Source organism: Amphibalanus amphitrite, unplaced genomic scaffold (assembly GCF_019059575.1).
Source record: "Amphibalanus amphitrite isolate SeventyFive unplaced genomic scaffold, NRLGWU_Aamphi_draft 000059F_arrow, whole genome shotgun sequence".
NCBI lineage: Eukaryota > Metazoa > Arthropoda > Thecostraca > Balanomorpha > Balanidae > Amphibalanus > Amphibalanus amphitrite.
This window is the reverse complement of record NW_024881555.1, coordinates 619,037-642,211: the sequence shown is the minus strand read 5'-3', so window position 1 is coordinate 642,211 and position 23,175 is coordinate 619,037. Positions and strand designations below refer to the sequence as shown.

Sequence of the window (23,175 nt, the reverse complement as noted above, 5' to 3'; positions counted from 1 at the left end):
ACGGGATGCCATGAGGCGGGAGGGGGTGGCGGCTTTGAAGTTTTTCACTCTAGCCAGCAAAAGGTCTGATCCGGTAGACCGTCTACCGTTCTGCCTGTTGTGATTTCACTACAAACCCCACCAGATAACACCGAAAACCTATCGGAATCCCAACAAAGCAATCACTCACCAACCGCCTAAAGCTAACTCCCATACCAAACCTTCCCCTCCACCTACCTCTCAGAACCTGTACATCCAATTCGACACCACCGCACGGCCCACTCACCGCATCATACGAGTCGTTGTAGTAGACGACATAGTTGATGATGCTCTCTCCCGAGTGAGAGGGACGGTCCCACTCCAGCTCGGCCGTCGTGGCGTCCGCCTTCACCACTCGCAGACCGTTCGGCTGGCTGGGCACTGCCGCGCGGGGGGAAACGAGACGTTAAATCAGAGGGCAATTATTGAAGAGGTCAGAGCAGAGGTCATGATTGGGTGAGAGCTTCCACGACAGGTCAAACCAGAGGGCACAGGTAGGTTATTGGACAACATGACTTGACAGGTAAAACATATTTTTAGCTATCAAGTCATGTTTCATCTGCAGTCAAGTGGAACTGGACGAGAAGTCATAAAATATTAACGAGTCAATCGACCTCATACAACGTTAAGCAGATGTCAAGATGATGGCGTCGCAAGCACAATCATCGGCTAGACGTTACACAACATAAGAAATCATGAGACCTCATATCAGACACATAAATTATCTCGAATGTATAACGTCCGGAAACGAAACACGATAAGACCTGATATCGGCTTCCGATAAAACAAACATATGGGAAAGCAGGATCGTCTGATCATGCATGCGGATACAGGGACTGCACTCAATTCGTGGCACGTCTGACAGTCCCGTCTGGTAATGCCGTCTTACATAATGCCACTCTGTGTAATGTTGTGTTGCGTAATGTCTAGAAGCTTAGAAGATCATTAGAATGCTTATTTTTCTGGCGAATATCTAGTGATACCATGTTTCGTAATTGGTACACTGGAGTTGAAACCCTGTGCTGACTGTTGGTTTTGTTATTTGTAATTGCTAATGCATTTGTGTCTTTTTGTTATTCATATAAACAATCCACATTCCTTTATACAATTTAAAAAGCCCACTCTCCTACAAAACAGCGACTTCTTCGATCACATACGCACATGTTATCGATATTCACTGTAACAATGAAAACTTAGGTCAAGAGTCGAACGCTCAACAGGTGAACTGCTCACGATCCCACAGCGCTAGCCGCCAACCCCAGCCACTGTAACGTCTCCGGTCCTGACTGAGCCGCACGTTCCTCATAGCCTCCTCTGTTCCGGTGGATCGGTGGATCGGCCAATCCGTATAAAAATGAGCGAATGAATTAATGAATGAATGAATGAACGAATGAGTGAATAAACGAATGAATGAATACGCAAGCGTCATCACGCACAGCAGGTGTGGAGAGAGGACAGGGAAAAGGCAGACAATCATTCGACAGACGCGCCCAAAAGGAGCGTGTCGGCTAACTTAATTAGCGTCTCCAAATGAGCCCATTAACTGACGAAGGCGTTTCTGTCAACTTTAATTGACACAGTTCCGGCGAAGCCTAGGAGAAGGAATCCAATTTTTAACGTTATTAACCCCAGAACGCCTAGGGGGGGTTGTATCAACCCCCCCCCCCTGAGGTTTTTTCGAAGTGCACGCTAAACGGCTTGTCGTAGCGGGCTGAAATTTTCAATACCCTCTGGGGCAACCTTTGCGCATCTTTTGCCGAAAAAAAATTGATCGGGTCATGTCAGGTCACGGAGTTATGACGTCATAAGAGGTACAGCCTCCGGCCGACAGTTACCAAACGTGTGCGCCGAATCCCTAGGTTTTCTGCCGGTGATACCCACATTGTTTGATGGATCATGATGAAACTTCCCATGCATGTTGGGGCAAGCATTGGCTATCGTGTGGTGCAAGAAAATTGACCGGGTCAGGTCAGGTCACGGAGTTATGACGTCATAAGAGGTACAGCCTCCGGCCGGATTTTCACGAAGTGTGTACCGAGTCCCGAGGTTTTCTGCTGATGCTATCCACATTGTTTGATGGATCGTCATGAAACTTCCCATGCATGTTGGGGCAAGTATTGGCCATCGTGTGGTGCAAGAAACTTGACCGGGTCAGGTCAGGTCACGGAGTTATGACGTCATATGTGGTACAGCGTACGCCGCCATTTCTGAGAAGTGAGTGTCTGATAAATGCGCCCCCAGCTTTTTTACGATTGCATGTGGAGTAGTGCATGTATGCTAATAGAACTTTCCAGACATGTTGGGACATCTATTGACTAACTTTTGAAATAAACAAAATGGCCGGGTCATGGTCAACAGCCGACGAATCGGGACAAACACCGGAGGGTGATGTGACACCATATCACTCATCAGCAATAGGCCTCTTACTTTTATAGGGTAAATACACCAAAAACACCATATATGATGCAGAATTGAGTGGGGAATACGTTGTTGAAGGTTTGAAGTTAATATCTCTCACCGTTTTGCCGCAATCGTTGCGCAAAGTTGAAAAAGTTTGATTTTTTCGGAAAATTTGACCTTTGACCGGTCATAAGTAGGTCAAATGTTGACCTAGGACCAAAAAATATACCACCAATCGCGAGATCTCGTTGAGAGCAATCCGTTGGTTTTTTCCGCTAAGCTCTACGACCTTCCGTTTCGAAACGCCAGGGGGGGTCGTAACAACCCCCCCCCCCCCCTGGTCGTTCGTGTTATGAGAAATGGCCTGGTCGTGCGAGGGTTAAATGCCGGGCGGTGGCCGGCGGGCCGGACGGCCGCGGGGAGGGGGTCTTTTTGAGTCACCACTGAGCTGGGTACCCACTCGGTAACCGGGCCGGGGATCCGGCCAGGGCGGCGCTGAAAGCCCGCTAAGATCGCGGTTAATCAGACGGCCGAGTTGGCCGGCGACTGTGGCGCACGTGCGGCATTCATTGCGCGGCGACAGTGGCGACTTAACTGAGCCGGCACGGCGGCACCTGAGACAGCCAAGACTACAGCGTCCGGCAACCAGGCTGGTCCGGCTGGTAATGGACTGAGCGAGACTGAGGCGGTCGCTGGCTTACGTGGCCTAATGCACATATCGCACGATATTGAGCTCTTACTGGCAAGTAAATTGTGCAATCTTCATGCACACTGACAATTGATATCCTGATTGCTGTATGCAATATACCTACACTACACCAATCGACATTTCCGCTGTAAGCACATCTCACCAGCTTGTCTACTCCACCACACGAACATCATTACCCTTGCACCCTCCCCTGAATTACACTGTGACGCTGATCACTGGCCACTCACCTCCCTGCTGTGTCTTGGCTCGCACCGGTACTGAGATCGGCCCGGAGCCGGCCAGCGTCTCGGCCTGCACGCGGAACGTGTAGATCTCGTGCGGGATCAGGTTGGAGATGGTGGTGAGCGTGGTGCTGCCGGCGTTCACCACGTCCGACTCCCACTGCTTCAGGGGCTTGTCCGGAGTCCGAGTGTAGTAGACACGGTAGTTGGTGATCTGATGTGGGGGAGAAAGAGGGAGTTATGAGGGCCGAACGTTTTACGGACACGCATACGGTCGTGAAAGAACTTGTTTTACGATGCTGACTAAAACTGTGAGAGTTGGTCACGTAAAGACATTCAGCTGGCAGCTGAGGTCTCACCAGATTACTCCCTTTGCGAGAATTAGGACTGTTCAGTGACTGATCGCAGGCATAATGAGTGATGACTTCGTCCATCCAAGCAGCGGATACTAAGAACACGGATTCCTTGACGCTGACCTATCACACTAACTCGAATAAGTTCTGATATTTGGTCACTTGGTCCAATCGACTAGTTAGTAGTTACCACATACAAAACAAAAATTGCCCTCTGGAACACTATCCATGTCAACATTTCTTTGCCTTTTTCTCCTCACCTGCCCGTTGGGCTGATCGGGGCCGTCCCATTTCACCACCAGGGTACTGGAGCTCAGCGGGCGAACATGCACGTTCTTCGGCGCCGAGCCCGGCTCTGGAACCGCCGAGGGGCAGAGGTCAGACAGGTCCACAGGTCTGGGTCATAAGGGTCACCGAGCACAGAGGTTTCAGGTCAGACGGATCGGAGACGGTGTCAGGTGGCCGCAGAAAAAGACACCGCAACATTTTCGAAGAGGCTTGTGTGACAAATCACGAATCAAAGCTCGACTCCGCCTTGGTTGACTTAAATGCACTACAGAGAGGATGCGTAACACTTCCATAAACCCAATTTATGTGACAACACTATTGACACCCAAACATATAGCCCCATTGTACTCACTACCTACCACAAGAAAACAGCAAATAACCCTTTGCATCACAAAGAGGGACCCAAGCCTTTCCACTTATTCGCCGCGGTGGAAGAAAAGCTGCCGCCGGTGGCGGGTAGTGTGGCCTTTTACCGCAGTATTTACCGCCGCGCCGCCAGGACAGCTTGGCAGGCGACTCACGATCGGCCGAAACAAGGTAGGAAAATTCGATTTACGCTGGCCGGAATAATGTTTCTCGGCGGCAAACTGAACAAGGCGAAACCAAACACTGAGCGCGTCAGAGTCAATGTCGATGGTCAGCCCACGCCAGTTCCGCCCCACTTAGGTCCGGGTGCAGAAACTAAACTAAGTGATCAAGTGTGCTACGGTTCTGGCTTTCCCAGTCCGGGGAGAGGTCGCATGCGAATGCGATTGACACAATCTGACAGATGACAGAGCCCATTTGACACCATCACGAATATCTTTATCAGGAAGCAGAAGCTTTACCAATGATCATAATTTAAAGCGACGTTTTTTTATTCAATATCCATCGTCAAAATTTAGTATCTTCCTTGGCCCCGTACATCGTAACTCACGTCATTCGCATGGGTAATGCCGTGTTCGGGCCGGGCTCAATGGCTACGTCTGACATCACATCCTCTCCGAGTGACGTCACCAATTAACCTTAATTTGACATGACGTCACGACTCAAAGACTGCAGTAATTAGCAGCTGAGTGGATCCGACTCTTCGGCTGACCTTTTCCCAGTGCACAGTAGGCGATTTCGCTATCCTAGCACTTCATGAGTTATATCTTAAGTTAGACTTAAAACCAGTCATCTTTAAACCCCTTATTTTGTGCCTAGTTTCATTGCGCTTCAACTGATATAAGTGTTTGCATCAGAAGTAATCAGGTTTTCTTTGCAACGTGCAAGAGAGCGAGCAATGCCTTTTCCCCATAGGCTTAACACAGGACAGAAGAGGCTTAACAAGAACATATACAGTGTTGTCTGTGTTATGACTTACTTCTCAACTAGCGTCAGTTACGGATGAACCACTTGATCGCAAACCACGTGAGCTGGTTTTGCAAAGAAAACATTGTTGCAAAGGCGCTTTCAGACTGGTCTGTTTGGGGGGAAATAGTACCAACAGACTACCACATTTCAGGAGATCGCAAATTATCGTGTTTTAGGAAGAAGGTAATTATCGGTGAAATGGAAATGGTTTAGCGCTGAAATTGCATGTAAGCAAAGCTAAGATGCAATTGCAAAGCAAAAAAGAGGAGACCATGACTTGCGAAAAATTGTGGTTGTTTGAACGTTCCGATCACATGTTCTACAAATAAATAGCTTTAGCTAGTGCCTAGTATCGTGTCTACCTACAACGTAACGCTTATGTTTGGTGGTTGGGATTCAAAGTTGCGAAATGAATGTACGCTAACGGAGTTAACCCTATTAGTGGCAGGCTCCTGGCTACCCCTATTAGTGGCAGGGGGGGGGGGCTGTTTACGACCCCCCTGATATCTCGAGATCTAACGGGCCGATTTTCAAAATTCAAACGGCATTCGATTTCGCTCAACGTGATCTACATTTCTAAAAAAATAAAAATTATAAAATGTCAATAGAGGGGGGTAAAAACGTGCAAATTGCAGATACATTTTAGACTGTTTATCACGGCCAGGTTTCTGAACCAATCTTAACGCAACTTTTGCCGATCGATAGAGAATGAACCAGGAATTCACATGGATCCTAAAAATATGCATTTTCAAAAATCATAGGCGGATACAGATCATTGAGATTGGGGGTACACAAAAAGTATAGTAAATAAGGTTTTTGTTGGTACTGTTTCTAAAAAGGGTGGTAATGGTCTTGTTATGTTACAATTTTCTTATGAGAGAACGACTACAATTGTATTGGTCATGCATAGGCGGTGTCAGGGCACCTATGTTGGGAGGTAAAACATAACCCCCCTTTTTGGACGCCTGGATCCGCCTATTATAGCAAAAACGTGTCAAAAGAGGATGCACAATAACTTTGTATATGTTATCACATGATACCTTTCATTCACTGTTCGTAAAACTGGTGCATACAGTTATAATACATCAGCATCGTGATCTTCGCCCAAATGACTCGCTTCACGAATAGGACCCCCCAATTCCCAGTGCTCTGGAGCCGCCCCTGGTAAAGTTATGAACTTGAAATTTTCAGGGAATGTGCCCAATTTAGTTTTAGGAAAAGTCAGAAAATTTCAGCATCGTAGCTTCAGCGGTTTCGGAGATATTCCCGAAAAACCTGAGGGGTGGATGAAAACAACAACCCCCCCCCCCCCCCTGCCACTAATAGGGTTAAAGGAAGGAGTAGGAATTTCGTTTTCCGTTTGGCCTCTAAATGAGTTAGAACTTCGGTGCAACGTGGGCATGCTGCTCTCCCCGAACGGAAGCCATTTCTACCTACCCGATTGTAAGTTTTTTAGGTCAGAGTTCCCAGGTCACGAAAATGGTCGAAGGAGGTCAAATTGCATACCATTTGATTCGGCAGGTCTTCCTGAGTTCATTAGTGGCTTGCCTGAATCGCTAGCTCAATTTGTTGGGGAGTTATGGACCAAAAACTATAATGACCAGATCATAGTGACGTCATAAATGACGTCACGCAAGTTCAACAATGCAAAAGTAAAGCATCGGACCTTGCAAAAGTAAAGCTTGAACTAGTTTGATATCGTTCCCGGCGCCAAAATAGCAGTGTTCATTTTACAACATTGACTCACAATGGTGAGGTCATGTGATCGACCTGACCTCATGCGACCTTTAGGGAAAATCCGAGACATACAAACTGTGAATCCTCTGGAGGATACTAGGTTCTGTAAGTTTCATCTCCATGTGAAAGCTGCTCTGGCATTGAGGGCTTTGCGAAGTTGCGACATCTGAGGATCCTGCAGAGGTTCACTTATGACGTCATTGGTCCGTGAACTGACCTGACCTAAAAATGTAGTTGGTGTCACAAGATTCGACTTGAATCAAAGGTCAGATATGCCAAGTTTCAGCTTTCTATCGCTGGTGAGTTCGGAGCTGTCGCGAACAGAATCTTCGGTTGGGCGGCGGTACTTCGCCCCTCCCCTCGGCCCTGCCCCCACCTTATACGGTAAGGGTTGAGCAAAACGTCCATAACTCCGTGAATCGCAAAAAGTGGCAGCCGATTTTTGCAGGATATTGAAACCAAACACCAGGCTACTATGTAATGGTATTTTTGTTACCGAATCTCCTGGATGGTAAAAGATGCGCATTGCCAAACATGGTTATCAGTATTGATCTGATGCAGTTAAAAGGTGTGCTGCGAAAAATTATTAAAAATATAGATAAGTTTCAAAAGTAAAATTTGTGTGATGCATACTGCTTACAAGGAATGTGGCTTCAAATAAAATTACGGTTTTCAAGATAATTAACTTTTGTCTTGAGTTACAGCCCTCATTGTAACTAAGGTCAAATCACGACCAGGCACCGTAGCTCAGCTTCTCCAACAAGTTCGTGTTTGCACGTTTGTGGTTTTAAAGTATGTGGTTTGATGTAAAAAAGAGTGTCACATTTCAGATGCTGGGATATTTAGCTACAAAATACGCCAGTATTATTCATATTTCCCATCATTTTTTTCGGGCCCCTGAAGCGCTAGAATGCATGGATCGCCTACAGTGCAGTGGCTGACGGCGCTGTCTGTCAGCCCCCGAGAGTGGGGCAGGTCACAGCACGGTGCCTGCCACAGTCGTGTCCAAGGAACCCCGTCAAATGCCCAGACACGAGTCAAGCCCTCCGCGCGGTCCCCGGGGGTTGGCCACGTGTGTTTGGGGCGCAGCGGCTGGTCACACCGGCACGTGTGAACTCGCCCCTCAGAGAGAGATCAGCCGTCAGCTCCCGGGCAGAACACCCCCGAGACAGAGACCGAGCGAGCCTTTCAAACAAACAATACATCGGGGGCAGTGCGCTACACTGAGACGCCGCTTCGTGAAAGCTTTCGACAGGTAGACGAGCAAAGTGCACACAGCTAGGCTAAAAGCTACTGAGAGCTATGAGGGCATCGTGTAAAGGCAAAAAATACTGAAAATGTGGCGTTGCTTCGCAATAATGCATCCGTCGAAACTATAGGTGAAATAATAGCTAAATAATTGACAGAGTGAAACCAATCGAATGAATCGAAAAAATGCGTGGGTCTTCTACAAGTCATAACGAAACAAATAAGCAGCGAGCATACGAGCTAATATCGAAACAACCAAATAGGAGCAGATGGTGCCATTCGCACGCGTAAGACAACACCGACGATCCACTTACGGGCAGATCCTCGTCCGACTGTGTGCGCGGCGCACGGGACAGAGCAGACGCGTGAGCGAGAGGAGGAGACAGAGTGTGAGGGGAGGAGGACCACGGCAGGTCGCGGGTCGGTCGCCGCGGCGACGGTTAAAAGCCTGTCGCGCTCACCGCATGAATAACACATCAGTATTGGGCGGTCGGGCGGGGACGGTCAGAGACACGGCGGGACCAGGGAGCGACCTGTCCCCCGCGGGACGCGCCTCTCAGACGTCACCAGTCTCCGGAGACAGAGACGGGGAGAGGGAGACACCGGGAGACGGCACTGGGGGAGGTGTAATGGGACCGCGCCTCGGGGAGCGGCGGTACGCAGCCATCAGTGAGTGGCACACCGCGCTAACAGCGCGCGTCTCCGTCCCCTCTGTGGGGTCACAGCACAGCTGGGACGGTCACCGGAGGACAGGATATACATACACACAGAACACAGGGGACCGACAGATGCACTACACAGCGCTGGGGTCCTGGGGTGCATTACGGGCGGGGGGGGGGGGGGTAATGAAGTCAGAGGGGATATCGACCTGTCTCACGAGAACGACCGCCGCGCCGGGAGGAACTGTTGACAGCAATGATCAGAGGGCGGGCAAAGACGATGCAGACCCACAGACCATTCGGCGACACATCACACAGATTCCCAGTACGTAAGTATACAAATTGGCTAATAACTCTCCAGTGAACTATGCCTGGGCTCGTGTATGTATCAAATATACGAATTAAGCAATATCGTTAGCCTATGTAGTATAAAAATAACGAGGCTTGAAATGATCTCACGCATGTCAAAGTGTTTTTATTTTAGGCAAAATAAATATCTAAAACAGTAAAACAAGCTTTCGGCATTACGCCATCATCAAAACTTGATGATGGCGTAATGCCGAAAGCTTGTTTTACTGTTTTAGATATTTATTTTGCCTAAAATAAAAACACTTTGACATGCGTGAGATCATTTCAAGCCTCGTTATATTAATAATAATCATGTTATCCATCCTCGCCCACATAAAAACTTTGTAGTATAAAAATGTGCATAATCGTACGATTTGACAAATGTTTAAGGATTCCAGCAATATTTTCCAGCAAAGTTTTCTATTTTAATTATGACCAATTTCGTCACTCAGCGTTGACCCCTCCGCCCTCCCATGACCTCTATGACCCGTCTGTGACCGGTCAGCTCACCTGTGGGTCCCGTGGTGACCTGGACGGGCACGCTGGGCTGACCGCGACCTATGTTATTGACGGCGATCACTCGGAACTCGTACTCGGTATACGGAGCGAGGTTGGGCACCACGTAAAACAGCGTGATCACTCCGCTTATCTCCTCCTGTGGACAGCGGCACGGGGTCAGTGAGCTATTCAGTATAAGCAACAGCTGAAAATCACACAGGGGTGGAGTTGACGAGGAAGGACATAGAAACTTTTGCACCGCAAACCATTATGCAGACTGAGTAGATGAGACCGTTCGAGACAGCTAGCTCAAACCCCGCAATGCTGTATTCTGTATCACAACCACACAACTCCATCACCAATGTCCATCTGGTCACGGCTTGTCCCCTCCACAATGACACGCTTGTGCCCCGCCGCGCCGCCGCGTACCTGTTGGATGCCGTGTTTCTGGTTGTACTGGATCACGTAGTACTGGATGGTCTCCTGGTCCAGGTCGTAGGACCAGGTCAGACGGACAGACTCGGAGGTGACGTCAGACACCCGCAGGTTGGTCGGCGGACGCGGCATCGCTGCGGACAACAACGACACATAGTTAGGTGGTGATGTGATGACGCACGGAGATACTTGTAATGGCGATCCAGGGGTAGACGGCCAGAAGAGTAAACGACCATGGGACCCCAGGAGGGCAAACGTCTAGGAGAAGCATAACATGCCAAAAAATGCTGTGTGTGTGAGATCCAAATAAGACCGGGTTTAGCCTCATCAGCGATATCATCTGATTCTCAACCAAACAGCGATAAATGTATCCCGATCAGAGCAGACCTGTATAGCATTTTTATTGTATGATGCGCTATGCAGTGTTTTGAATCCGTCCAAAATTCGTCTAAATATGCACTTCCTTGTTGATATTATTGCCACTCCAAGGATTCGCATTCCTACACCCTTTCAATTCCTCGACGATTCCTCCTATGAACCTCGTTCGACCCAGCGCGGAGTCGTCGCCGTCGTTCATGTCACGGCGTCGCAGCCGCCGGCGCCGGCCGGTACCGTCCCCCTCCCCTCCCATTCAGCGCCGCCTGTCGCGTGACCCCGGCCGGTTTGCGGGGGTGTGTTTCTGGTGTGACGTCACGACCACCCCCGCCCGCGGCACCTGACCGTACTGCGCAGCTCGAGTCGAGCGCGACACTATGTTTGGTGTCCACGCCACAGAGCCATCGATGGCCGGCGGACCAGAATAGCTCTCAGCGCGGCGCCAAATAGAGCCGACGGCCCAATAATCACGGGGTAGGTACCGCTCCCGCCCGGTTCAAATACCAAACAGACATGAAAGTACAATGTGCGCCGTAGGAAGCGATCAATTAGTTTGTTAAGTGGTGATGACGTGAAATAATGTTTTGTATAGGTGGTAGGCATGCCAACCGAGTCAACTGCACCATCAGACAAGTGTATCTTTGGCTCACAAATACCGGCTTACAGCAACAGGCAGCACTCACGCGATTGCGTTCCTATTCCTAGTTTAGATGGAAAAGTCATGGATCGTTACGTCACTGTTGGTAATCCAACCAGACTTGTAACCAATCGGGATAGCATCGACTTTCGAGCACCACGGATAGGAATTTGTACCGACTATCACTTTCTGATTATGTGCAACTTGACTATGGTTCGACAACATACCGCCATGAATATTCAATGAAGCCGAAAGAACAGGAATTCTTCTTCACATCCATTTCCGGTCAACATGGCCGCCTTGTAACCATCAAATTCATCAATCTAAGAACTCCTCCCGGATGGGATCAGTCGTTCATCAATACCCATCCCCATCAAATCAATCATCAACAATCCATCCTCAACACACCAGCCGACTGCGGCGCAACAGTGCCCGCCGCGGGGCCCAGCGGCCCTCCGTCCCTGGTGACCTCCGGCGGTACCCCTGTCACGTGACCTCTGGCTGTACGCCGGTCACGCCCCGGTCGTCCGGGGACAGTCAGCCGGCCGGGATAAACGACCCGGGCCGCCGGCCACCGCTGGACGCTCGGTGTCAGGGGGAGCGCGCCGGCCGGACCCTGAGGCCGTCAGCGCCCGGACTCCGGAGACGGTTCCGGGCCTCCGGCTCACGGCTGGGTCTGTGTTGGCTTACGGTTGGCTCTGTTTCGCCATAGCTCACGGCTATCTGCCGTGACTCACGAGTGGCCCTGCCGCGGCTCACGCATGAGGTCGGTCGTGGGCGTGGCCAACCGCTATCCCTGCCGCTGCTCACGACTGGCTCTGCCACGGCTCACAGCTAGCTCTGTGGCGGCTCTGGGATGGCCCTGTGGCGGCCCCCGGCAGAATCCACCGTGGCTCACGGCGGCACGTGACGGGATAGACCGGGACTGACCGTCGGACTGCGGACGGGCCGCGCGGCTCGTCAGACGGGCCCTATCGACCCCGCTCGCTGTCTCCGACAGGGGCACAAAGCGGAACAGGTAGCGGCGACGGCGTCCGAGACTGGGAAGGACCTAGGAGGTCAAATGTCTTCGTAACCTCATTTTATCGTTTACTTGTGCTCGTGTGCCGTCACTTGTGGGCGAACCTGCCTGTATAACCAATGAAAGAAGGCGGCAATCCCCGCATATTCAACTGTCTGCCGACCACAACAGCCGGATGTGACGACGCGTCCCTCATTTACAAGCACCGCTATTGTTGCCAAGCACACCAAGGCAGGTAAATATAGCCGGGCCCCACACAGTCCTGGCCGTCCACAACAGCGCCTCACGGCCATTCACCGGTGTCCCGTTCCTCCTCCCTCCATCTGACCTTCACTTGTTGACTCGGCAGCCCGGCCCACCCAACCATTAATACCTACTCCACACAACCTTCGGCCCGGTCCCAATTTATCCTCCTCATTCACCTGCCCAGGTGCGTACCAGGAGTCTTGGGAACCGTCTAACAAGGCGCGCTCATGGACACCCGAAATACTCCGCCGGTCTCTCACGTGTCTGCGCCGTCACCGTGACCGCTCTTGATCGCGTGACGGCGGTTAATCCGTCACGATGAGACCGCTGCGCATATGAGCCTGCGCGTGACGGCGTGACCTGACGGCGTCATTCCTGGGTCAGGTAGCAGGCGGAGCTCGATGACGGAAACAGGGACCCGGTTAATGAGACACTGCAGTTTCACAGCGCAGCAGCAGCAAGGTGACGAAAAAACTGTTGTGATGCAACAAGTACGCTCTGGAAATTAAACTCAACACTGAATGGCGACATGCGATTGTCACGACCTACAACGGTATCCAATAAACTACAATCGCTGATGTCTGGCTGATGCGATGGCATGATGCAACTCCTGATGAAACCAGCCGGACTACTCTGAGGAAAGCAGTCTTGGGCGGCCCCAACAACTAACACATATGGACGGAACTGTCCTCCAGCCCAGGGTGAAGGAGTCAAGAAGGAGCGAGGAAGGGAGGGGAGGGGGCCAAGCGGTCAGTGCGTGACCAGTCACCGTCACCGTGGCCATTGGTATATCAATGGTGACGGCCACCGGACGAGCCGCGCGACGTACACACCACCCACGCCGCCGCCGCCCCCGCTGAACGATCATACGGTGCCGACGTAGGTGACCTTCAGAACAGCCAGCCCTCCCCTCCGGCAAACACCGTCCAGCGTCCAGCCTCGCCCCCGCAATGACATCCAAAAACCGCTTCCAGAATACCAAACGCTCCGAAAGACCCACTGTACGTTTCGCTGTGAATCATGAACGTCTCTTTACACACCACGCCCACGCCATACTACACGATCTACCGAGCGAGCAGCGGCGCAATTACCATCCGAGCCAGATCAAACGATCGTCGGAGGCCGGTCCCCAAGCACACCTGTCTTCCCCTCCCTGAGGACGTGGGAGGAACGTCCTCACCCGCCGCGCCGCCTCCGGGGGCGGGCCGACATCATTAACCCGCGCCCGGCTGGGGGTCCTGGATTTCCACGCCCTGCTGGGGGGGGGGGGTGTCTGAACACCCCCCCCCCTTCTAACTCGGCTCCTGGGCCACGTAGCGATACGCGGAAGGCGGCGTTCGAAAGAGCGTCAAAAATAATGACGAAATCACTTCGGTCAATTTTTTGGTCAGGTCAAAGGTCAGGTCACCAGAGGTCATTGAAGGCAAAATTTCGCCGATTTCCAGGTCGAATGTCGACAATTTCCAAGAAGCCAACGCATAACTCGGGAACCAATAGAGCTACAGCGCCGCGGAAAAGCGCATTCGATAGCCCTATTAACGCCCTTTCTGAGTAATTCTCTCAGATTTGACCTAACGTCAACGGTTTTGCCTGCAGGGGGCAAAAACTGCAAAAATAGCCGATTTTTTCGAAAACAGTTTTTCTGCAATAACTTTTGACCCAAGCCTTGTGCGAGCTTACTTTTACCGGCATCGTGTTCCTCTCGTCAAGACGCATCGAATGAACTATAACTTGACCTTGAAAGGTCAACTTGAAAATTTGACCTCAGGTCAAGGTCATGACCTGACCGGAAAGGGTCATGTTGCATATCAGTCGATCCGTATCGTCAAGCTGAACACATCTAAGGTGTTTTCATCGCTCTAGCATGCCTCTATCAAAAGTTATTTGCGAAAAACTGTTAGATACCATTCGTGACCTAAGATGACCTCAGGGCATAAACAGGGGTCACAGACACCATTTTCATGTTCAGTAAGTCTAAACCACTTGTAATCCAGTGTTTGGGAGTGTTTATAATGTCTTTTGTCCAAAAGAAGCGCATTTCAATTTTCTCCCGTTGACTTATAATGGGGAGGTCGCAAAATTGACCTGACCTTAGGTCATCGATATCAAAATTCTGAGATATACATTTTGTACATGCTATTGCTCTTAGCAATCGCTTAAAGTTTCAAAGCGATCGGTCACTCGGTGTAGCTATGGCAGACAATGAAACTTTTTATGAGGTGAGGTCACTTCAAGTGACCTGGTGACCTGACCTTGAATGACCTTGGTCTGAAATTTTCACAACATGTGTAGAATTGATGTATGATAAGGTGTACCAAAAACGGCGGCGCTCCGCGCCGCCGTTTTTGAGATATTCGCGAAAAACCACAAGGGGGGGTGTTCAAACACCCCCCCAGCAGGGCGCGGGTTAATACCGCATTAGCGCTGGGAGAATCGCGTTAGCCGCCCCAGACATTTGTATTAATCATGGTGACTATCTAAACTGATTAGTCAGCTACTTGGTTATCGTTAGGCGTTCCCTGACGGTCGGACGACAGGCAGCGGAACAGTTAGCTGAGTTAGCGGAGAGCGGCGGGGCTATATTAAGGGTGCGTTTCACGCGTAACGCTATGAGAAACGTTTTTCGTGAATATCTAGAGCATCGTTGCTTCGATTGCCTTCGTTTTTGGATATGTTATGAAGGACGTTAACCTCGTCATCACAGAGTGGTTACCGTTGTTCTGCAATCCACATATACTGAGCAATTAGGACAAACATATTGCAAAATCAAAATTTCAAACGAATAGAACTCAATAACGGATTGTCGTATGACTGTGATGTTTGCAGTTTTGGACTGACGAAGTCAAGGAAAACATTTCCTAGCAAGCCTTTTTTCAAATTTTGCACTATGTTTTGCATGATACAATTTTCATCTTGCAGTGCATTGCATAAAAGCCGCGACAACAATCTCAAAAATGTGGCTGCTAGGAATCATAGAGACATCGATTCTCTACACAATCATGTAGAGTGAATCATCATTGCATGCATCACTGTGCAGTTCTATTCATTTGAAAGTCATTGCACAGCTAGTTCATAAAATCGCCAAGAGATGTCTCTGGCTGTATGGCCCGCGCGTTTCGACGGTCCCCTCGGCTCGTCACTCAGCGGTGTTTGTTGACACAGTGTCCCACCCATTAGTTACGGCGCTCCGCTTGCGTTCGGCCGCCGTCGAGGTGCCCTGAACCCTCCCTGCTAAGTTTCGCAGTGACCAGACGGGTCAGAGACTCATCCCACGATCTATCTATGAGCGGCGCCCAGCCAGGCGTTTCCTATCGCGCGCCTCTCACTCTTGATCGGGAGTACGCCGGGAAGAGCTTGTGAGAAACTGACGACTTTGAAAGAAGTCACAAGTTTGTGTGAGTGGTATTACGAACAGCGAACAGGTATATTTTGACTATAGGTATTTGACCTGACCTGGGTAGTCGGTACTGAACATAAATAATGAAAATAACCAGCAATACCTACGAATTCCATGGAGACATAGACCCTAAGTGACGTTAGACCAAATATCAGTTCGACTGTTATGTCAAAACCCTCGCCCTGGCAGGGTATTTTTCATAACGCGGCCTGGCAGGGGGGAGGGGTCGATGCGACCCCCCCCCCCCCTCCGGCGTTTCGAAACTAAAAGCGTCGTAGCGCGCTTCGTAACAAAGAGCAGTCGATTGCTCTCAACGAGTGCCTACTCGCGATTGGCGGCATATTTTGTTACCCTAATTCAATATTTGACCCAGTTATGGCAGGTCAAAGGTCAAATTTCGGGGAAAGCTGCTCTTATCCAAATTACTTAGCCAATATTGGCGAATCTCTGAAAGATAGCGATATGAAACTTTCATGACCGTGTTTCTCAATGAATTAGCAACAAAATGATGCATAATTGATTGCATTTCATTCGAAATAGAGTCTCTAGAGAAAGTTTTTACGCATCACTTTTGAAGCAATAAAGCTAGGCAAAAACTGCATAATAGCAATTAGCAGCATCGTAGTCCTCTCGTAATTTCGACTCGTAGCATATGTGTTGACTTCGAAAGGTCAAGGTCAAAGGTTGACCTCGGATCACCTAACCTTAAGCCGCACGCTGGTGAGGGCTATTTTTTGCCCCCCTTGTATTTTCGAAACTATTGGACGGATTTGCAAAACTCAAACGGCGTTCGATAGCCCTGTCGCCTAGTGAGAAAATTAATTTCATTGACCTCAGGGTCAATGATGACGTCACAGGTCAGGTCAAAGTTAAAATGTTTCACGTTCACGGGCCTTCTAGAAAATGCGTTATAACATTGATTAACACGCGCAGTGGAAGGGTTGCGAGTACTACGCCCAGTGGAAAGGGGGGGGGGGGCGGATGTCGGCCCCCTAAGATCTCAGCTCCCACTGGAGTTAGAAAGACGAAATTTGGAGGGTAGGTGGAGGCCCTGGGGAACTCTGCTGTGTGTGAATTTCATGACCCTAGGTCAATATCTTCTAGGTCAAATGAGGTCAAATGTGGTCAAATCTGCCATATGAGAGACTGTTTTGCGTTTACTCGCCGATAACTCAAATAGTTACCGGCCGATTTTCTTTTTTCTTTCACTATACGAAATGAAATACATTTGTGAGTGTGTATAATGGTGAATATCTAGTTAATCCAACAATAAATATGGCAGTTAGAAGCCTGCTAAGAGTAACATGTTGCCGGCTGAGGTGGGATCGGCCAACGCAGGAAACACGGCAATCACAATTTTGTGTTTGCACACTCATAACGCAAGTTGTTACCTGCCGATTTTCAAAATTATTTAACCATAAGATTACCTGTACATTTCCTAGTCTTTCACAAAATTGGACGCGAATAGAATATAATCAGCGGTAAGGAGCGCGATGTAAAGACGGAATCATCCCGCCCCGGCACAGTCAAGGGGGGTCCAATCGACCCCCCCCCCCTACACGTTAGAAGCTGGCAAACGCCGCACACATGAGAGGGTTAAGTCCGGATGAACTTATAAGATTCCGAGACATACAAGTTGTAGCTACCAATGGCCTTATTACATCGTGCACTGCAACTTTCAAAGGACTCGGGCATCCAGGGTAAGGTGCCTAATTAGCGACCCTTTCCTATTTGCGACCTACCTCCCGACAGAAAACCTGGCAGGAGAAAACGGGGTAAAAACATTGTCAAAGGGTCAGCCATACTTTGGTTATCAAATTAAATTATTTTCCGGTTGTCGATGTTTCTGGTGGGACGTTTCAGGTGAGTTTAAATAAAAATAACGAGTTTCTTATCCAAAACGCGTGTATTTGGGCCCTCTCCATAGGCGCGGGAGCCTGGGGGCAGTGGGGGCAGCTTGCCCCCCCCCTTCCAACTCTGGGGCCGTGGGGGCGATGTCCCCACAGCTTTGAGACGGAATACCACACTTCTTTTGCAAATGTTTTCTTTTCTGTTGAAAAAGCCAAGGGATGAAAAGTAAGTGGCCTAAAACCGGTGAGAAAACTAGATTTTGGGGGTACCCTAGGTTGATCTCTATTATGGTGTGCCCCCCCACCCCCCCCCCCCCCCCCCCACCCAGTCTGAACGTAGTTCCCGCGCCCCTGGCCCTCTCTGATGAAAAGCGATGCACATTAGGATGATGCACCTTTTTTATTCTGAATAGACAATCCTTTTTCAATTGATTGCCGTTTTCCCATAGTGAATCGCTTAACTGTACACTGCATGGTGGTTAAAAATGTGTTGCAACTCATATTTGCTATTTGCGCCCGACATTGTCGCAAATAAGCTCAAGAAGGAAAAGAAAGGGGAAAAGAGAGAAATGGAAATGAGGTGTTGCTGAAGCTTGCAATGTGTGGCAGGGGATGCCAAATGTCGTCACCGACTGCAGGGGTGCCGAATCCAGCGCGGACCTCGAATGTCATACGAGAAAGCCCGCAAAATTTTGGTTTTCGCCTTCTTTTCGCCTTCGGTACATCACATGATCAGTTGTTACTTACGTAAACGTGTTGGATAAACGTTCCTGTTCGAGATATTGAGTGCTTTTGCGTATAGGTTACCTTTTTGGGATCATATTTCATCTATTCAGGCGTCGCATTTTTTGCCATTTTTAATATGGGAAAACCCATGGACTTATTAGCGACCCTCCCCGGTCGCTAATCGGGAAGAGTTCCCTATTAGCGTTTTTTGCAATGGTTTGCCAAAATGCTCACAACAAATAAATTAGTGCATATTGGGACAGAAAATGACTATATTTTAATAGAAAAAAAATGAACGCTCTCTCCGAAAATCAAGCCAGTAGGGGAGAGCGGGGCCAGCTGAACCACTTTTTATATATTAACATGCACAGCGAGATCTAGTTGTCATATCGAAAAATGCACAATGCCATGAAAAATATGCTCTTTTGGCTTTATTTTAAGATATGTAAAATTATGTTTCAAACATATTTTGCTGCCAAACGCATGCTTATAAAACAGCTCTACGCCCGTTTCAAATGACCCCGATGCGGGGGTCAATTGAACCAGCCCATGGGGTCAATTGCACCTATCCTTAACAATGGGATGTTTTCCTCTTTAAGGCCACTTTCTTAAGGAGATATTTTGTCCGGTTTACTTTTCCAAATGCTACATTCAATAGGTCGTTGGAAAGCTAAAAGTGCAAAGTTCCTCATAATAGGTGACATAAAGTACATAGACTATGGTAAAATGGGCGGATGAGAAAAATGAGAAATATCTCAGGCTATAGTGTGCTTTCAAGCAAAAGGCTGGAGAAAAAGGGGTCAAAAATTGAGCTCTATTTAACTACTATTTCAGTTTAAAAGCTCATTTCAAAGGTGGACTATTTTCTTTAATGTTTACAGCCCCTGAACAATAACCATTGCAAAGGTCACCGGGGTCCATTGAAACGGCCTGTGGCCCTGTTTCAACTGACCCTCAGAGAAGCGTTTCAATTGACCCCATCCGCTCCCGCCATCTCGCACGCGCCGTAAAGCACATGTCAAACGAGCTGGAGGGACGGCATCATGCTGAATGAAGGGCCAAATAAGGTGTTATTCCGGAACCAGGAGTTCTTCTTTCAGCAAACAAAGGTATATGAGATATCACAAAATATTCATAAAAACGATTTCTCCCAAACGCCCCTCAAAAACACAAAAACAAGTGTCAAATCAAAATTACCGTCCGTTTGCCGCCCAAACGCCGTTGACAAAGGAAGTGGTCGAGCGCAGTGGTGTCGGCAACGCCATATGTTGCATACTGTTGAAAATAAAGCCATGTTTCATCTGACCCCGTGTTTCAACTGGCCCCGCTCTCCCCTACCTAATACAGTGGCAGCCATAGAGCGTGAGCAATGACGGTTCAAATTAAGGGGGTCGCTAATTAGGCACCTTATCCTTCTGTAGCTCTGATGCTGTTACAAAATTGCAAAAATGTGTTTTATAAAGCATATTCTTCTGTGCCTTCTGATGCGATAGTCCGGTACTATACAGTGTAGCTCATGTTGATAACTCATGCAATAACCCGAATTTCGAGCATCTATACATAGGATAAACCTGAACTGGGTGACCTAAACTTCCGAGACCAGGGTTCCACAATTTCACACACGATGAGAATTTGATGTATCATGAGCTATGCCGAGTTACGCGGCGCTTATACGAGCAAAAAAAAACTTGCAAGTTTGACCAAAAATCGCCTGCCCCACTTCCCCAAGCGATGATTACGGAGCGAGCGAAGCGAGCGAAGTCTTTCCTTAGATTAACGGAAATTTCTGAGTATGAGCGGCCGGCCGGCCGTGGTCACGATTTTGCGACGCTTATATCTCAGCAACCACTTGACCGATTTACACGCGGTAATTTTTGTAGGGTAGCTTCATTCCTTCTACCATGCAATGGACTATTCCCGATGCACGTAGGTGACCCCTTATGCACGTGCCACGTGCAAAACGAAGAGGTGTCAGTTTTGTAATTGTTGCAATATCTCCGTAACCACTTGGCCGATTGCGCTGAAAATTGGCATGTAGGTAGGCACCCACTAGGCAATGCATATCCATGTGCCAGAGTTGGGGTGCTGCTGCACGTGCGCACGTGCAGGGGTCGATTCCAGATCTCAAGAACGGCTGGACCGATGGCGCTCAAATTTGGCACATGGTTAGGGACCGGTTAGTAGGGTGCCGTGCAAAAGTCCGTTGGAACCCATTTTGCACGTGCGCACGTGCAGGGTGCCGCTTTCAGATCTCGAGAACGGCTGGGGCGATTGTGCTCAAATTTGGCACATCGCTAGAGACCGGTTAGTAGGGTGCCGTGCACAAGTCAGCTGGAGGTACCCCCTCGAAATTTCGCACGTGCAAGGCTCACCCTCTCGCTCGCTCCGTTAGTCGCCCCAAAAGGCGTTATACTGGTTAATGAAGCTAATACTATGAAAGTCAATGAAGGTGCTTTCCTGTACCTCATTCTGTTAGCCTTTTCATTATTCCGATATTTCCCTCTCCGTGTGTGTCGGCGCGGGTTCGGCCCAATGTGGTTCGACTGAGAGCTTAGACATCTGGTCCTTTCTGCCCGGCCCGGCCGGCGCGGCGGGCCCATGCCACTCCTCCCCGAACTCGCGGGGCGCGGATGGGGAGGGGCGGCCCGGCAGTCGAACCCCTCTGCGCTAACAGATGGATGGACAGGGGAAATGTGATACTTGTCCTGTGACAACAAACCGGCGTTCAGCGCTAGGGCCATCTACTGGTCTAGAAACGTATCTCTATGTCAGCAAGATCCTCGCCAGGTGGTGTAAAGGTCGCGTGAAACGCACCCTTAAGTCGGCAGTGGCAACATGTGTAGGTCCGGGAGAGATTAGCGGAGAAGTTGATGAACAGCAGAAAGGGAAAGTCGCGGATAACTGCAAAACAAGATTTCAGGAGACAAACAACAAAAACAGCTCAAAAGATCTACTCGTAAACAGCCAACAAAGCTGAGAGTCAAACAAAATATCATCACGTTTCTTGTCACGATAAACACGATGGACAGAACCCCTCCCCCGTCGAGGGAAACCATCGGTAGGAGACGGAGAGGACATCATCTCTTGGGATTTACCGATCTGAGAGATTGGGCGGGTATTGCATCAGACCAGCGAAATAAGTAACAACGCCATAAAGACGCCACTCCGTTCAAGATCGACAACAGAGACTATCAGAAACCTTGCAATAGCGGAATCACACAAGACCCGGAGCACGCTCCTGGTTCGAAATGTCAGAGAGCAGCTCAAAGGTGACAGGACAAATGGCTTATTTACGTGGATGAAAACAGGTAGCACACATTGAAATCACGAGCCCGTCTAAGAGCAGACGCCTACGTCAATTTTCGCCAGTCCCACGCAAACGAGCCTAGTTACTAATGAAACAAATTCAGCGCATACATTTGAGAAGACGCCGACTCAACCCGTCTCCAGCGCACAGGACACCGGAGTGCCCTTCTGTGCCGTTCGGTTTCTATGACGACCGGGCACGCCAGGCCGAGTCGGAGGCCCAAAATACAGCCAAACTGCTAATTAGCCTTGGAACCGGAGCCGGCGAGAGAGGCGGTCGGTCGGCTGGTTACATTTGCCGGCGGCTCCTTGTCGCGTTCGGTCGATAGGGTCTCCAAGCTCGGCCTCTCACCGGGAGGCGTCTCAAAGCGCGCCGGTCCCGTCTGAACTGACTGAGCGGCGACCCCCGGCGGCAGACAGCGCCCTCCCAGCGGCACATGCCGCACCAGACTTCCTGCATTAACCACACACAGCCGCGCCGCACCGAGCATCAACTCGGCTGAGCCGTCGCCAAAGAATGACTCATGGCGGCGGCTGATTCTGTGAATGGCTCTGCATATGCAATGCGCCGGGCCCGTGGCGGCGCAGAGGTTGAGCCTGGCGAGTGTCCGTGACAGCCGAGCGCTGCGAGCCGTCGCCCGTCGGACGGTCAGTGGGGACCTGCCGTCCGCCACCCGCCTGTCCCCGTCACAACCACCGGCCGGGGAACGTAAGGCGTATTTCCGGTCCCATACCAGAAAGTTCGCTACACGGTATCACTGACTCTACCATCTCCCACCGACCACAGGGACTTCAAGGGACACTCACCAAAGTCGGACATGCACAAGGGAGCAAAACATGTTACTCTAGCCACGGAATAACTCTTACTCTTAGAGGGAGCATCTCAACTTTGCCGGTGAAATCCCATGCAACGAAACCATGCAAGGTAGGAGGACTGGGGAGGTTAGAGGAAGATCGCTCTGCACGTTTCTGCATCCAAGACAGTTTGTTCTACCTCCAACATCAACACCAACCACTACAGCCAACCATCACCGCCACCGCCCACCACATTAAGCCATCACCACGTCCATCGCCATCACCGCTATCAACGCGAACACCGCAGCCCGCCCCCGCCGCCGCCACCGTCACCGTACCGGCCTCCCGCAGCGCGGCTATCAACAGAGCTGGAATTCGGCGGCCGCTGCACCATTTTTGCCCGGTGAGAAATGGCGGAGCGACGTCTTACGGCGGCGACGGCGCCAGGCCGTGACAAAGTCAGCAAAGAACCGGCACGGAAACGACTGGCGCGACGATGGCGGTGACGGTTGCGGTGGCGGTGGCGGTGGCGATGACGGTAAAAACTTCGATTGTATGAACAATTAAAATAGC

General features: G+C 49.9%; 1 protein-coding gene across 4 annotated transcripts in view; it reads right to left on the bottom strand.

Annotated features, from left to right (window-relative positions):
- The window catches only part of LOC122378447 (tyrosine-protein phosphatase Lar-like), a 169,715-nt gene that overhangs the window by 45,874 nt on the left and 100,666 nt on the right, over positions 1 to 23,175 (bottom strand). For all 4 annotated transcript variants that reach the window (XM_043359524.1, XM_043359525.1, XM_043359526.1 and 1 more), the window contains exons 9-13: positions 10,244 to 10,383; positions 9,827 to 9,971; positions 3,962 to 4,056; positions 3,355 to 3,562; positions 266 to 399 (exon numbers count right to left, since the gene is read on the bottom strand). In XM_043359524.1, coding sequence (XP_043215459.1) covers positions 266 to 399; positions 3,355 to 3,562; positions 3,962 to 4,056; positions 9,827 to 9,971; positions 10,244 to 10,383 — 722 coding nt within the window. The remainder of the gene's footprint in view (positions 1 to 265; positions 400 to 3,354; positions 3,563 to 3,961; positions 4,057 to 9,826; positions 9,972 to 10,243; positions 10,384 to 23,175) is intronic.